General features: G+C 44.5%; 1 protein-coding gene across 2 annotated transcripts in view; it reads right to left on the bottom strand.

Annotated features, from left to right (window-relative positions):
* GSK3B (glycogen synthase kinase 3 beta) overlaps positions 1-14,756 on the bottom strand; it is a 702,432-nt gene that overhangs the window by 545,579 nt on the left and 142,097 nt on the right. For both annotated transcript variants that reach the window (XM_085621049.1, XM_085621050.1), the window contains exon 2: positions 2,720-2,913. In XM_085621049.1, coding sequence (XP_085477175.1) covers positions 2,720-2,913 — 194 coding nt within the window. The remainder of the gene's footprint in view (positions 1-2,719; positions 2,914-14,756) is intronic.

Genomic DNA, 14,756 nt, shown 5'->3' with positions numbered 1-14,756 from the left:
CCCCGGTGCCGGCGGCAGATTAGCCCATCACCATCTGACTCTGGGCAATAGCTTGCTTAATCTTCCTGACTGCCCCCAGCGCCTAGAGACCCTTACGGGTGATTGTTCGCGCTTAACAAATGTGGATCATTATTATTCAAGTTCACCCACAGAGGGCAATTGCCGATTTCCCAGGGATCTGTAAGGAGGCAGCGGCAGCCAGGCAAGCTAAATAAGGATAAACTCACCATACGCTAGCTTTGTGCCTGTCCACCCTTGTCGACTGCTGATACGCTCCAGTAGCAGCAAGAACGATGGGGAGCCCCTCTCTTTCTTTCTTTGCTGGGACCCATGAGCGCTGCTGGTTGCCATCATTGGATTCCCTAGGAGACTGCAGAGGTCGATGCAGGTACTGACGTGAGTTTGGACTGGCATGTGGAAGTAGGACTGCGATAAGCGGTATGCTCATCTCAAAATAATGTAGGTATAAATGGCTTTCTTAGGACTTGTAAAGTAATTACATTTATTTTATGTCCAGTCAGTTTAGCATTATGCACGTGCCTACATACAGCCAGTGTGTAGCTCATCTGTCATTCCTTTGGTGAAGGGCAAAGTCTATGTGTACCCAGAGTCTGTTCCGCAGGCAAACAGAAACAGGTCTTTAATTCCACATGGCTGGTAGGGCCATTCTTCAGTTGGGTGGTCTACACAAAAGTTAGTGAAGGAGGTTACAACATGAGTCAGTGCTCATCCTCCACAAAGACGGCAAAAATCTGGCACGCCTGGGCAGAACAAAAAAGTCAGAGCTGCGGATCAAGCTTTTGAGTAATTAACTGACATTTAGTATAAATTATGCGAAATTATGCAATTAACCGAAAAGCAAATTCAGGATTTAGCACTATAATTTACTGCAGGACACGTTCTTGCAAGCATTTTGGCTTTAAGGATGTGTTTCGCAATAAACATAGTGCAAAAAAACACACGTACTGCAAGCAACAGCCACTCGCGTTTGTCATTTGCGTGGTTTCCTTGCTTTGGGCAAATGTTTTGCCGCGAATGGCACATAATTATACAACATGGCATAATAGAGTACTTAAGCATAAGAACAGTAACACAAAATTAACAAAATAACGTGAGGTGAGAGCAAATACCAATCCAGTTCGAATGCACCTTAGAAATGAGACCGGTCGTGGAAGAGGGAGCTAGACAATTGCCCTTTCTGGGGGCCACGATTGCGCAACAGATACGATGAAGTCCTAAACTTGTAGGCACATTTCCCTGCACTCAGTGCTGAAGAGCTGGATTTCTGCTATACATTTCGAAGCCACCTTCAGCTTGTGCTCTTAAACACCAGTGCCCACTTTTGCTTGTTAGGCTTAGAGGAAAGGGGCAAATGTTCACAGAGCACTCCACAACAATGGGGAAAAAAATTGCCTCTCTAGCTCGGATTCAGTTCGTCAGAATCACAAGTTAACAGTTCTTTAATAAAGTTGCTTTGTAAATGTTTACATTTTTGATCCACACTTAACAGGGACGGACATTTCTCAGTACAGCCAATATGGACTCTGCAATGTTTCTAAACCTCCTAAAAGTGTGGCACCTGCCCAGCAAGAAACTTCTGCTGAAGAGCCCAAGCTAGCCAACAAGGTGAGATTGGTCCACGAGCTGGTTCTGTGCACTACATGGACATATGGTAAGGAAGAACCTGCCTCAGCATCACAGCGCTATTAAAGTCCTCCGGCCTTCAGGGTTCTGGCTTATAACATGTGAAGGTTATCACCGCAGCAGTTGGAAATCTGATGCAGATACCCGGGACGTTACATGAAGCCCCACAAAATCCCAACATATACACTGTAGACCTGATACAGCTGCAAAGGAGCTTTCTTTGGACACTAATGCCAAGCGTAAAATTTCATTCAGAAGCAAATTTTCAGAGAGCCTCCCAGTGACATGGGTTGTCATGTTAAGATGAGCTGTTCCGCATTTTCAACTCAGCTATGACACAGTCCACCCTCTTACAGTTTAAAGAGTGTCTTCTAACTTATTTCCCCAAGCAGAGATTCTCAATATCATAGCCACTTCAGCTTGTAAACAAGCATCACGATAAGTTGCCCAGCTCTTGGAGGAGCTATGAGAACAGCTATTCAGAAAGCACTATACAAATGTTCATGACATAACTACGCTTTTACTCTTGTACCTACAGTTAAAATCTTGTGATTAGAATCCTGAAAATGCCTGCCTGGTTTGTGGCTTCGTCGAAGGAGCCAAATAGTTGAGCCTCAGTTGAGCGCTAGTTACACCAGAGCTAGTTCGTGGCTGACCGCTGTCTAGAAACCTTATCTGGGCTTCCACTTTGGGCCTCAACCGCGGGAAAGGCAGAAGCCAGTAACCACTCTAGAGCCGCGGTTCTTTACCTTTTGACGTCTGAGGACCCCCACTGTATTATTACTGGGATCCATGGACCCCACTAAGCCGGCGACCCCCAGCCTGAGCAATTTCTATATTTTGAACCTCAAAACGATACAGACACAAATATAAAAACAAGTATACAACAAAAAGTCTCAAATATGAAATATTTTCTTTAATTCACAATTTAAATGAAGAAAAAGATGTAAACTTTTCAATTTTGGTTATTTATTTGTACATACTTTATTCATCCTAATGTATCACTTGTAATATTTAATTTTGTAAAAACAGGTGCTGTCCCCAGAGTATGCCTCACGCACGCACGCAGACTTACCTTAAATCTTTTGTCCTGTAGAACCTTTTTAATGGCAACCAGCTCTCCTGAATCGCAGAGTTTGGCCTGATAGACCACCCCAAAGGACCCGTTACCGATCACCTTGGTGTCTGTGTAGCTGACTTCCTGTGGCCTGTCCGGGCCTTGACCAGGGGTCGCCACCACTGTGGTAACTTTGCTGCCATCTTTGTCTCCTAGAAAAGAAGATTAACAGCATGTAAGCAACTGCACGGTACGCTGCCAGACACAAACATTGACAGAGGCATTAGAAACATACATAGCTCTGTGAAGGAACATTTGCCTCTTTAACCCTGGGCGAAGCCTCTCTTGACTGAGAGGGCTATCATCATGCAGCACTGGCTTCCCTCCAGCCTCCTCACATACACGGATGCCTCTTATTCAACTACTGCAATCCGGATGAATGCCACTGGAGTAGGTTCGATCCGCGCTCCACTGAGTTCCCGCTATGTTTGCTTTATACAACTAGTTGGAAGTACTTGGACACATTTACTCACTCGCTGCATTAGCACACCATCCAGCAGAACCAGAGAGATCTATAGCTGAAGTGGCACCCCCCTAACCAGGACAAATTCACACCATTCCCTTAATATCAAACACCACTCAATGGGCCTATAGCGAGGTACGTTTGGGCCACAGAAAGGTATACAGTATTCTATGCAGCAAGTAAGTTAAGAGATTGGCCAATGGTGGGGATGAGACTTGTACTAAAGAAAGCTTCCACTTTTAAATAAGAATTAAGGTAATTACAATCGCACAACAGCTATGTGCATCTCTCTCGCCTTGCACAAGCCCAGCTTAGGCTGGTGTAGGGACCAATCTCATGGAGGTCTATAGCATGATATTTTCAACGAACCCTGAACTTGGCAATAACAGTAAGCAATAAATGCAGACCCAACATGGTTCTACATGCCATGACAAAGCAGAAAGAGATACCAGTCTCAACAAGAGCAATCGGAGAGTGGAGAATCCTTTTCCAGCTGCTTTTAGTTTAGACATTCATATGAAACTGGCCCATGAGGACTAAAGCACAGCTGGTCACAAAGACAAGTGCAGTCTGGAATCAAAGTGTTATCGGGCATGCTGGAGGCCCAATATGCCGCATATTGCCTTTCAATGCCAGCTTCTGAAGCTCGATGTCTGCAGGACCAGTCAGAATGACAATCTAGGGTGAAGGAAAGGGGAGGCGGAGGATCTCTTTATGGAATCTATCTTAAACAAGGCCACTGGAATTACGTGAATCCGCAGATGTGGCGTTTTCCACATAGCTATGAATGTGCCGCATCTGTCACATAATCCATCATCTGCTGTATAATTTGCAGATTTTAATTAAAAAAATGTTGTTTGGAACTCAGATAAAAAATTACTAAAAATAAAGCAACATGTGTTGCCGCGTAGTGGAAGGCTCTACTCAAAGGCTGGCTGGTGCACTTTCAACTGCTTATTGCTGTATTTGGGAGGGGACAAATGAGGTGAAACTTTTGCCCAGACAGTAGTGTGAAAATTACGAAATACTGAAGTAATACTACCACAAAATCCGCTTTATTACGATGCATAATTCCTCAATAATTTAATAATCTGGTCTACTTCTGTCACATAATTCCCGCGGCCTTAACATTAAGTCGACATCCCAGGAGTAAGAGTGGGACAACCGACTTGCAGAGCTAACGTCTCCGCGCAACACAAAGGACTATACATCTCATGCTAGTAGAGAATAGTGGCCAAGAACCAGAGCAGCATGTGAGAGCAACACCACCTGTGGGTCAGGGCTTCATCACCAAGAGCTCGGCACCAAAGAAGTCTCAACTTTCTGACTTGCTACTCATCTTCAGTTTCCAAAGGACAGGAGCCAATTACTTCCACATTCACCCATCGTGTCTACCGGTCTGTGTAATCCTCTGTTATGGGCCACACTTGGTCTCTTGTTTTGTATTTTCAGTAGAACAAGGCTCATTAAATTTTAGAAACTCAGTGTTGAGCTAGCCCTGCTTTCTTTCAGTGCATACGCGGTTACTTAAATTGTCTCTCTTCTCACAGGACTTGCTTTATTATTTTTCTAAGAATTGTTGTACATGTTACCTTCAGAGATGGAACAAAAACGCTAAATGAGGGATTTGTAATGCTCCCACCGTCAACAACAACAAAAATAGGTGACGTATAGAGTATTTCATCACCTAAATCTCATGGGTAATAGCACTAGCAAACTCACATTTCAGGGACGAAGGAAGGATGAAACTAGCCCAGCAGGCATTTGAACCTGTGACCTTTCCATCAAAGACTGACCGCTGTCATGGATAAAAAAAAAATATATTGGAAAAAAAAAAAAGGATACATTTGTGGTCTACCTGGATTTCCAGGATGCAAGCAAGAATTTGGTTTACAGTGATCAAATGTGGAAAATGAGCAAGAATAAAAGAAAAATAGTATGGTGGTACTTAGAAGTAAGTGGAACCTGGGGGGGGGGGGGGGGGGGAAAGAGTAATAGTCTGCTGTTAAAAGGTTGGAAAATAAGACATGAATCCGCCAAAAGAAATGCCTCACTTTTAACCATAACAAGGGCAAAATGGGAGAGGGTGATCGGTAGGGAGCTCACTGATGGGGCAAAGTACTGAGGTCCCTTAAGAAAATATCAAGGAATACCAGGCTTAAGTACACGCAATTCAACTACCTTCGTATGGTCTATATGACGCCTAACAGACTCAATGTTACATATGGTGGTGAGCTGAGAAAATGCCCGAGGTGTGCTTATGTGGATGCCGGGTTTATACATATGACCTAGAGCTGTGGAGTAGTAAAGGGGTAAAGGGAAATCCTGGATAAGATAAAGACAGCATTGAGGAGGGAGCTAGTGCTGACCATAGAAGTATGTCTGTGGAAGTTGGCAGAGATCACTGTTAAGCCATTTTGTTTTTGGCAGCCATTTTAGTTAGCCATGTGCTCGCAATGTACTTTCTACCTCTGCACTATTGCCTGCCCTTGTATTCTGCTCGAGTCATCTGTTACAGTTAACTTCTTCAGCACTGAGTCAGAGCCTTGCACATGCTCAGAAAGACCTGTAGCTGAATGCACCTGTCCTAGTGTCAGGCTGTTTCAACTGATGTCAGCAACTTCATCACTCCTCCCACTTTGTTGACTACGTTTTTTCTGTTACTCCATATATGTGAATAGCTATTCTTGTGTATACTTGTACCGCCTCCTTTTGAGCTCTCATGCTTACTCAGCTACAAAGTGGGTATAAAAGGCCCATGGTTTCTGTACTCCTTGTACTACCTCATACATTGCCTGAGGGTTCTGTATAGATGTAGTTCCACTCATGAGGATTTAATAAACTATTGTTTTGATATTACAGCTTCTGTGCCAATCTTCATTTGTTGGTCCAAGGACTAGTGCGCAAAGAAGGGCGAACCCCTGCACCGGTAGGCCCTGGTAAGACCCACCTCTACAAATTGGCGCCCGTCACGTGGGGCTCATCGGCGACTCGGATGCCCGAAGGAGTGGTCTCGACAGAGGTTTGGAATCTCGCTAAGGATGTACACTGCGTGAGGTGACCCTTGTCTTAGCAGACCGAAGTGCTTTTCGATTTGACCCTCCAGGTGGTGCCGGTCCCCGACAGATCCCTTCTGTCGCGCAGAGACCATTTGGTCGATTCAGAGCTTGGCATTTGGAGGCTGGAGACTTTTGTTTGGTAAGGTCGTTTGATGCGACACTTCTGGTTTGTTTGGCCAAAATCTTGGAATTGTTTGGGTATATATAAACTGCAATTTATATAGGCAGGAAATGAGGAGATTTTGCTCTAATTTTTTTATTCTTGAACTGTACAAATTCTGTTAAGTACTACTTTGTTATAATATATATGCTATAATATTTTTGGCATGCCTGTTTCAAGCACACTTCGTAGGATGTGTTGCTTTCTTGGAGGTACCAATATGGATCTAGAACAGAATCCCATGAGGCACAGGGTCAAGACTGATTTGCATATGGCCATGTCTAAACTGGGGTGGCGTAGTGGGCAAAAGAACGATGGATTTAACCCAGATCTCTTGACTGGGGGAGAATGTCTGCATTGTCAGCATTCCGTCCATCATTTGTTTGTTGTAACGCTTTTCGCCCTAAGTGGGATGGGTATTCCCAGACGTGGGACCCGTGCTCACTACGCCACTGGAGTCAAGCTATCCTGGCTGATGACGGCTGATAGCCAGAAACCGGTCCTAGGATGCTTGATTCCGGTCCAGGGAAGACATGGCTTGGCAGTTCGGGCTGGACTGTTCCCATGAGGCACAGGGTCAAGACTGATTTGCATATGGCCATGTCTAAACTGGGGTGGCGTAGTGGGCAAAAGAACGATGGATTTAACCCAGATCTCTTGACTGGGGGAGAATGTCTGCATTGTCAGCATTCCGTCCATCATTTGTTTGTTTGTTCTAGAACAGAATCAGCCAGCTCCCCCTGAGCAGATACCAAATAGGTATATGTACATTTAAAAACGGTATTTCTTCCATAATGTATAGCACACTGTGGAATAAATACACCAAAAAGGATCCTGATCTGCGATGGCCAATAAATGGGTCATTTGATCTTAGAAAGATTCAGTATGTGGAACAATGAGTGTTTAAGCGCAAAAGTAGACTAGATATGTTTGACTGTGCACGAATGTGGGAGAAAGAAGCGCGTGAAAGAGTGAGGAAAGAGCAAGCTTTATCAGAAAAAGAACAGCAAAAAAAATCTATGCGAAAGCGCTGGAGATAAAAAATAAAGAAATGAAGGAAATAGCGAGGATAGGGAGCGTCGTTAACAGGTAAATGGCTAATACCCTGTCCGGCGCCCCCTTTATCCTCTACTTAATAAACCTCAGGACGATTCAATTTTATTAGATCGTTCTCCTCCTCCATATACTTTTCCCTCTGCCCCCAAGGTTGATTCCGATGATGACAAATCTTTCTCAGATCAGGGAAAGACCGAATCAGATGCTAAACGACAGACTCGCTCCTTTCTGACCACTGACCGTGCAGTCACGCTTAGATCTACTGCCCGAAAAGCAGCTCGTGGTGACACTTCCGCTCCAGATCTCATAGCAAATGTTCAGCAATGGCCGGAGTCAGAGCAGTTATATTTTACAGAGTCGTTTACTGGAGAAGTAATTGAAAGCTTCAGGAAACATTCCAAAGAATTAGAGCCTGTTGATATTAAAAATGATCATAAACGATTAAGTGACAGTCTTTTTCTCCCTTCCTAGGTGGCCGATTTAATTAGATGTGTGGTTAAACTACGAACTGATGTATTCCGTTTGCAAGAGGAGAAAAATGCAGCTGCTACAGCTGAATAAACAGTTCAGACCCCCATGCCACAGGATGGAGATCCAGGGACAGATAAGGATATTGTAGTTCATGTGAAACCAATGCGTGAAGCTGCGCCTTTGTATGTCCCTCCTAGGGGTGCAGGAACAGAGGACGATAAAGATTCAACTGATGCAAAGGGATATTTGGTTTACAATTGGGTCTATACCCCTTGGAGTAGAGCGGATGTCTTGGCTCTTAAAGCTGCTTTGCCTGACCCGCTGAAAAATCCAGCTGCTTTTTATGAAGAAGTTGAAGGAGCTATTAGTTCTTGCACTATGACTTTGCCTGATATTGACATGTTTTTTGGGCTTATTTTCCCTCTTGATATGTGGAGATCTATTCGTAAAGTAGATGATCATGCAGCTTTTGGAGATATTTGGAAGGAAAAAGAGAGGAAAGATGCCGAAAGGGAACCTGCACACAAACCGCAACAAGAAATATTAGACCTCCCAAAGGCTATAATAACTAAGGTTGAAAACTCTCATACCTCCTAAAAAGATAGATTGGACTATGCTACGGTCTTGTAAGCAGAAACCAGATGAGTCCGTTTCTGATATCTTTACACGTTTTGAGGAGACGTTCCATGACTTTAGTGGCCAGTCATTGACAGATGACATGGGCAGGCATCTGTTAGTCAACAAATTTGTCGCGAACATGTTGCCAGGAATAGCTAGTCGCCTAAAGGCCAGCGAGAGTTCATGGACTAAGTCTTCGCCAGTCTCTCTTTTGACTATGGCTCAGTATTATGAACGTCAGGAATTGGAAGCTAAGGGCAACGAGGATAAAAAGGCTAAGGATTTAAAAACAAAGGTTATGTTAGCTCAGGTTTATGGTCCATCTTATAGAGGTAGTGGTAGCGGCGGATGTGCGATGTACCGCCCTAGTGCGCCCCCTTTTACTCGAGCTACTTTGTCTTCTGATCAGTGTGCCTATTGCAAGGAGATTGGACATTGGCGTTTTGAGTTTCCACATTTGCAAGGTCAGCAGTATCAGCGTGGTAGAGGACAAATGAGAAGCTGCCCAGGGAACTAAAGAAATAGGGGAGGTATGGATAAATCGCACTAGGTTTGAGGTAGTAGAGCATACTCAGAATACTAACACTTTTGACAGACGCAACCAATATCAAATGTCCGATTATTCGACCGCTGATTTGAAGGATTCTGCTTATGCATAGGAATGCCTAGGATGGGGTAAAAAAAAAAATCAGTTGAAGTCCCAGTAGATCAGAAGGGTCCCTATGTTAACGCACACGTTTTGGGTTCTACTGATCGGTTTTTGGTTGACACAGGAGCTACCCGTAGCGCCCTGTCTAAACAATTGGTTCCTAGGGCTCCCCTGTCTGGCCTAATCACATCGATAGGATTCGATGGGACACCTTCCCTTAGCCCACTGTCACAACCACTTGCATTTCATGTTGATAAATTCTCTGCTGCATGTCCATTTTTGCTTTCCCCTAACACACCGGACAATATTGTGGGTCTCGATATGCTCAAACATTTTCGTGCTACGATACGATGTTCCCCAGAAGGTGTGCGTGTTATTCTGAATGATGACTATTCCAAGGGTGAGAGGTTTTGCTTATTAAAGAAGATAATGCTTTGGCATCCCTACCTAGTACAGATACTGATGTGGGTCAAATGGTTATCCCACCAGTCCATATTCAAGTGAAGGAGGGCGCTTCATTGCCCCGACTGCCTCAATATAAAATTTCTCGAGAAGGTGAAGAGGCACTAATACGTATTGTTCAAGATGTGATTGGAGATGGGGTTGTGGAAGAAGTCCCTTACAATATTTGCAATAGCCCTATCCTTCCCATCTTGAAAAAGGACACCAATACTAAAATATACAGGTTTATCATTGACTTACGAGAAGTTAATAAGATCGTAGTGCCCCAATACCCGGTAGTCTCTGACATCACGACACTCCTTACCATGGTCCCTCCGACTGCAACTACATTCTCTGTGATTGATTTGAAGAACGCTTTCTTTTCCATAACTATTCATCCTGACAGCCGATATTTGTTCGGCTTCACTTTGAATAATCGATCCTTCAGATTTTGTAGTGCTCCACAAGGGTATACTGAGAGTCCTAGCATTTATAGCCAGGCATTGAAAAGACAGCTTGATTCTTTCCCTGTGCCAAAAAGGGTAGCTCTCATACAATATGTTGATGACATCTTGTTGGCTGCAGACACCACTGACCAATGTGAAGAAGGAACATTGTCATTGCTCTCCTTTCTTGCCTCTCACCATCATAAGGTTTCTAGGAAGAAATTGCAATATTGTAGACAGCAGGTTACCTATTTAGGTCACCTCCTGTCTAAGGAGGGATGTGCACTCACACCAGATCGCATCCAAGCTATTTTAGACACGCCTGTGCCCCGTACTCAGAAGGATGTTCGTGCATTGATCGGCCTTACTTCTTTTTGTAGGCAGTGGATCCCTAGCTTTTCACATATTGTTAAACCCTTGTTGGCCCTTTTGACTAAAGACCCTCCAATGCCCCTTCCATGAACTACTGAATGTCAGAATGCTTTCCAACAGTTGCGCCAAGCTCTATGTTCTGCACCAGTATTAGGCACTCCAGACTACACCAAGGCCTTCACACTATGTACACGAGAGGGATGGTTGCGCACTCTCAGTTTTAGTACAGACACGGGTGAAAAGCAGCGTCCTTGTGCATATTTTTCAGCTGTCCTCGATCCAGTCGCACGTGCGTTTTCGCTCTGTGGCAGCGGCAGCTGTGTCCATACGTCTGAGTGAGGGGATAGTCTTGTCACATAGATTGCTTGCGTTAGTACCCCATTCAGTTGATGCCCTTTTGAACCAGACCAAAATGCAGCATTTAACTAGTGCTCGCTTGACAGGTTATGAATTGACACTCTTGGCCCCTCATATCACCTTGAAAAGATGTTCGACTCTTAATCCGGCTACTCTATTGCCATCCCCAGCTACTCAGTCTCAGTCGTAACAGCCTCATGACTGTATATTCCTTACTGAGGAACAGACAAAGGGTTGTGTTGACCTGCAAGATACGCCTCTTTCTAATGTTGATGGGGAATTATGTGTTGATGGGTCCTGCTTGAAATTACCGGATGGCAGCTGCATATGCAATCACAACGCTTCAGACGGTAGTTGAGATAGCTCGCATTCCACAGAAGTCATTTCAGGCAGATGAGCTGATAGCATTGACGAGGGCGTGTGAACTTAATACTGACTTGTCTGTTTACATCTATACCGATAGCCGCTATGCCTTTGGAGTGGCTCACGATTTTCGGCTGTTTGTGGAAGGAAAGAGGCTTCCTTACATCACATGGGACACAAATAGTGCATGAAGAATTAGTACATAATCTCCTTACTGCCTTTACATATCCGAAGAAAATAGCAATTGTTAAGTGTAGTGCACACAAGAAAGTGATTGATAAAATAGGACAGGGCAATGCCTTTGCGGATCACTCAGCCCGTGAGACTGCAATGCAGCGAAGCACTACATCTATGTATGTGGTTAAGTCTCAGGCTGAACGTTGGCATGAGGCCAGGCAAGAAGAGCTGGATATGCAGCCATCTGCCTCTGCTGATGAACTAGAGCAATGGTCTAAGGAGGGAACATTGGATGATGAGGGCTGTTGGAGAAATAAAGACATACCTAAATGGAGATTGCCCACAGCCTATTTATATCCTAAGATTCACATGGCACATGGGCCGGCATATGTTGGAGCTTCCTCAATAGCGAAGTTGCTTACACAAGTTTGGGATCATCCAGAAATTGCTGGCACAGCTAAAAAGATAGTGCAGTCTTGCTTGATTTGTCTCCAGCATAATCCTGGAAAGGGCACACGAACTCCAACAGGAGGGTTTGCCACACCAACTGCACCTTTTGAGGTTCTGCAAATGGATGACATCCAGCTTGAACGCTGGAATAACTTAAAGTGTGTCCTAGTAGTGGTATGTGCCTTCAGTAAGTGGATAGAAGCATAACCTACGAAAGATAATACAGCTCTTATTACAGCAAAGGTGGTTTTAAAGGAGTTTTCCCCCAGATTTAGTGTTTGCCGACTTTTGTGGAGTGACAACGGACCCCATTTCATTGGGCTAGTTGTTGAGTAGGTCTTGAAAGTATTGGGAATTGTGCAGAAATTTCATGCTGCTTTCCACCCACAATCAGCAGGGCTAGTGGAACGATACAATTCTACTCTTAAACGTAAGTTGGCTAAAATCCAGGCTTCCACATCTCTGAAATGGCCTGATGCACTACCCTTGGCATTATTGTCCATTAGATCGGTGCCACATACATGATCTGGCCTTACACAGTATGAGGTGGTTTTTGGAAGGCCAATAAATATCGGGGGATTCCTAAGCCACACCCAATGCATGATATACCTTGTGTGATGATGAGTGACTGCCACAGTTGACTGACAGTTTGCTTTCTATTCATCAACAGGTTCGAGAAGCTCTTCCTGACAGGTCGTGAGGTGATGGCCATGATCTGCGGCCCGGTGACCAGGTGATGATCAAAGTCTTCCAGAGGTCGAATAGCCTGGAACCGAGGTGGCGAGGTCCTGAGCAGGTGCTCTTGGCGACCAGAACTGCAGTCCGAGTGACCAATCGGAAGAATTGGATTCACTCCACGCACTGTAAGAAGGTGCCGTCTGCCCTGGTGGAACCTGCTGCACTTACCAACCATCGAGACATCCTGGACACAGAGAGAGGCCAAGCCATATCACCTGAAGAACCTGAGGAAGTCTTACCGGACCACAGGATCCCTGGTGCATCTCGATACCAGCTGCGGCCCCGGAAAAAAACTGCATTGCTGAAAAACACTGGTTGAGCAACCGTCCTGGGCTAGTGAAAGACTGAGCCGCAAGAGGTGGGCGGGGGAGGGGACGGGGGGGGCGACTATTGGTGACACCCGTCTCAAACTCAGTGAACAAACCATCAGCTGCCCAGGACTTTAGAGCTCCATCTGATCAAGATAAACATGCCTATGGAAAAGACAGCGACTGCTGCAAGAATATGCAACAAGAAGACTATGTGCATTGCTGGGTATATTGTCACTGTGATCATTATGGCAGTAATAACTTGGGGTGTGGAGGAAGTGGCTCCTGCTCGACGAACACTGTCACTACTCCATTACTTATTGAGCACCACTACTTCACCCTCCCTGATCATGAGCAGAAGCAAAGACAGTCTTATCTTAACACGTTCATCCAGATGTTGCACCACACACATAATGCTACGAACATTACCGACTGTTGGGTGTGTGGAATGATGCCAGCTCATCAGAAAAGGGAGGAACACCTTTCATTCCTTTGCCATTCTCTCACAATGGCTCCTGTAGAGCCTGGTTTGCTCTGTTGTGGGCCACTCATGTTGCTAATATCACTGACTTTGGTGTAGGAAGACTAAACTACCAGCTAAATAAAGTGTGCTATCCTGATGAGGAAGGAGATCCGCAGGCTAAAGGAACTGTATGGGAAATAGAGGAGTATCGCCAAGTAAAATCCTCTACACACTATGTTTTCCCAAATACTCGAACTGCTAAGGGTAATGAACCTTTTGTTATAGCGGTTACTAGGGCTAGAGCAGACGTGTGTGTGAACAGTGTTGGCAATATTCCTGTGGGAAAAAGATTGTACTCTGATTTTAAATATTACTGGAGTAAATAACAGCAATTTTTCGTCATTGCATAATACCTATTTTATATGTGAAAATAAGGAATATTATAATTTACCCATTGGCTGGTCCGGTACTTGTTTTGTGTCCTTTTTGTAACCACCTGTGTTTTTGGCACCTGCATCATATCTCAAGGGCTATAAACTGTTTAATGACATTTCCAAAAATAGATTTAAGAGTACAACAAATCATGATGAGGTGGATCAGACTGACACTGCACTGCAGCAATATGTTGATTTTAATTTGGGAGTGTTCTTTGTTGGCGCTGCCTTGAACAGCAGGAAAATCAGACGCTTGACACGTGTTGTAGAGGCTGTAACTAACCAAACAGCTATGGCACTTGGAAACATCACAGAAGAACTGCAAATTGCGAGGATTGTGGCGCTCCAAAACCGAATGGTCCTCGACGTTGTACTAGCTGATCAAGGTGGTGCATGTCACATCATCGGGAGCAGTTGTGTTTATATCCCTGATCACGCCCCTTCAGTTTTTGATGCAATCTCTAAACTGCATAAAATCGCTGCTGAGCTTCACCCCGATACCGGAACATGGACTTAAACTGGTTGGCTGTGGATACTATTTGTTACCTGGGGCTGGAAATTGTTGACAATATTATGTATATTATTTGCAATTCTGCTGACATGCTGCCTGTGCCTACAATGTGGTCCAATGCTTTGTTCCCTTTGTGTCTCTGCTTGTATACCTAACAAACATTGTGTTGGCAAAGTGAATGCCCAATATGTACTAGACCAAGAAGTTAATGACATGATGCAAATCGACATACAAGATGGTTTTAATTGTTCCTTCTAAATCATAGAGGTCTTCAGCTAATGCTAAAAGGGTCGTCTGTGGAAGTTGGCAGAGATCACTGTTAGCATGAGATGAGATGGGAGGAAGGGAGGGGTATCCGGAAACAACCGATAGCAGACCTTTGGAAAGAAGTGTTGGTGAACTAGGAAAATCCAGAGAGGGAACAGACAACAGGTGGGTGTCTGGGAGTGGCAGTGAGTG

The sequence above is a fragment of the Triturus cristatus genome, chromosome 8 (genome assembly GCF_964204655.1).
Source record: "Triturus cristatus chromosome 8, aTriCri1.1, whole genome shotgun sequence".
In the NCBI taxonomy this organism is placed as follows: Eukaryota; Metazoa; Chordata; class Amphibia; order Caudata; family Salamandridae; genus Triturus; species Triturus cristatus.
The sequence above is the reverse complement of the archived record's forward strand: the minus strand, read 5'-3'. Positions and strand labels throughout refer to the sequence as shown.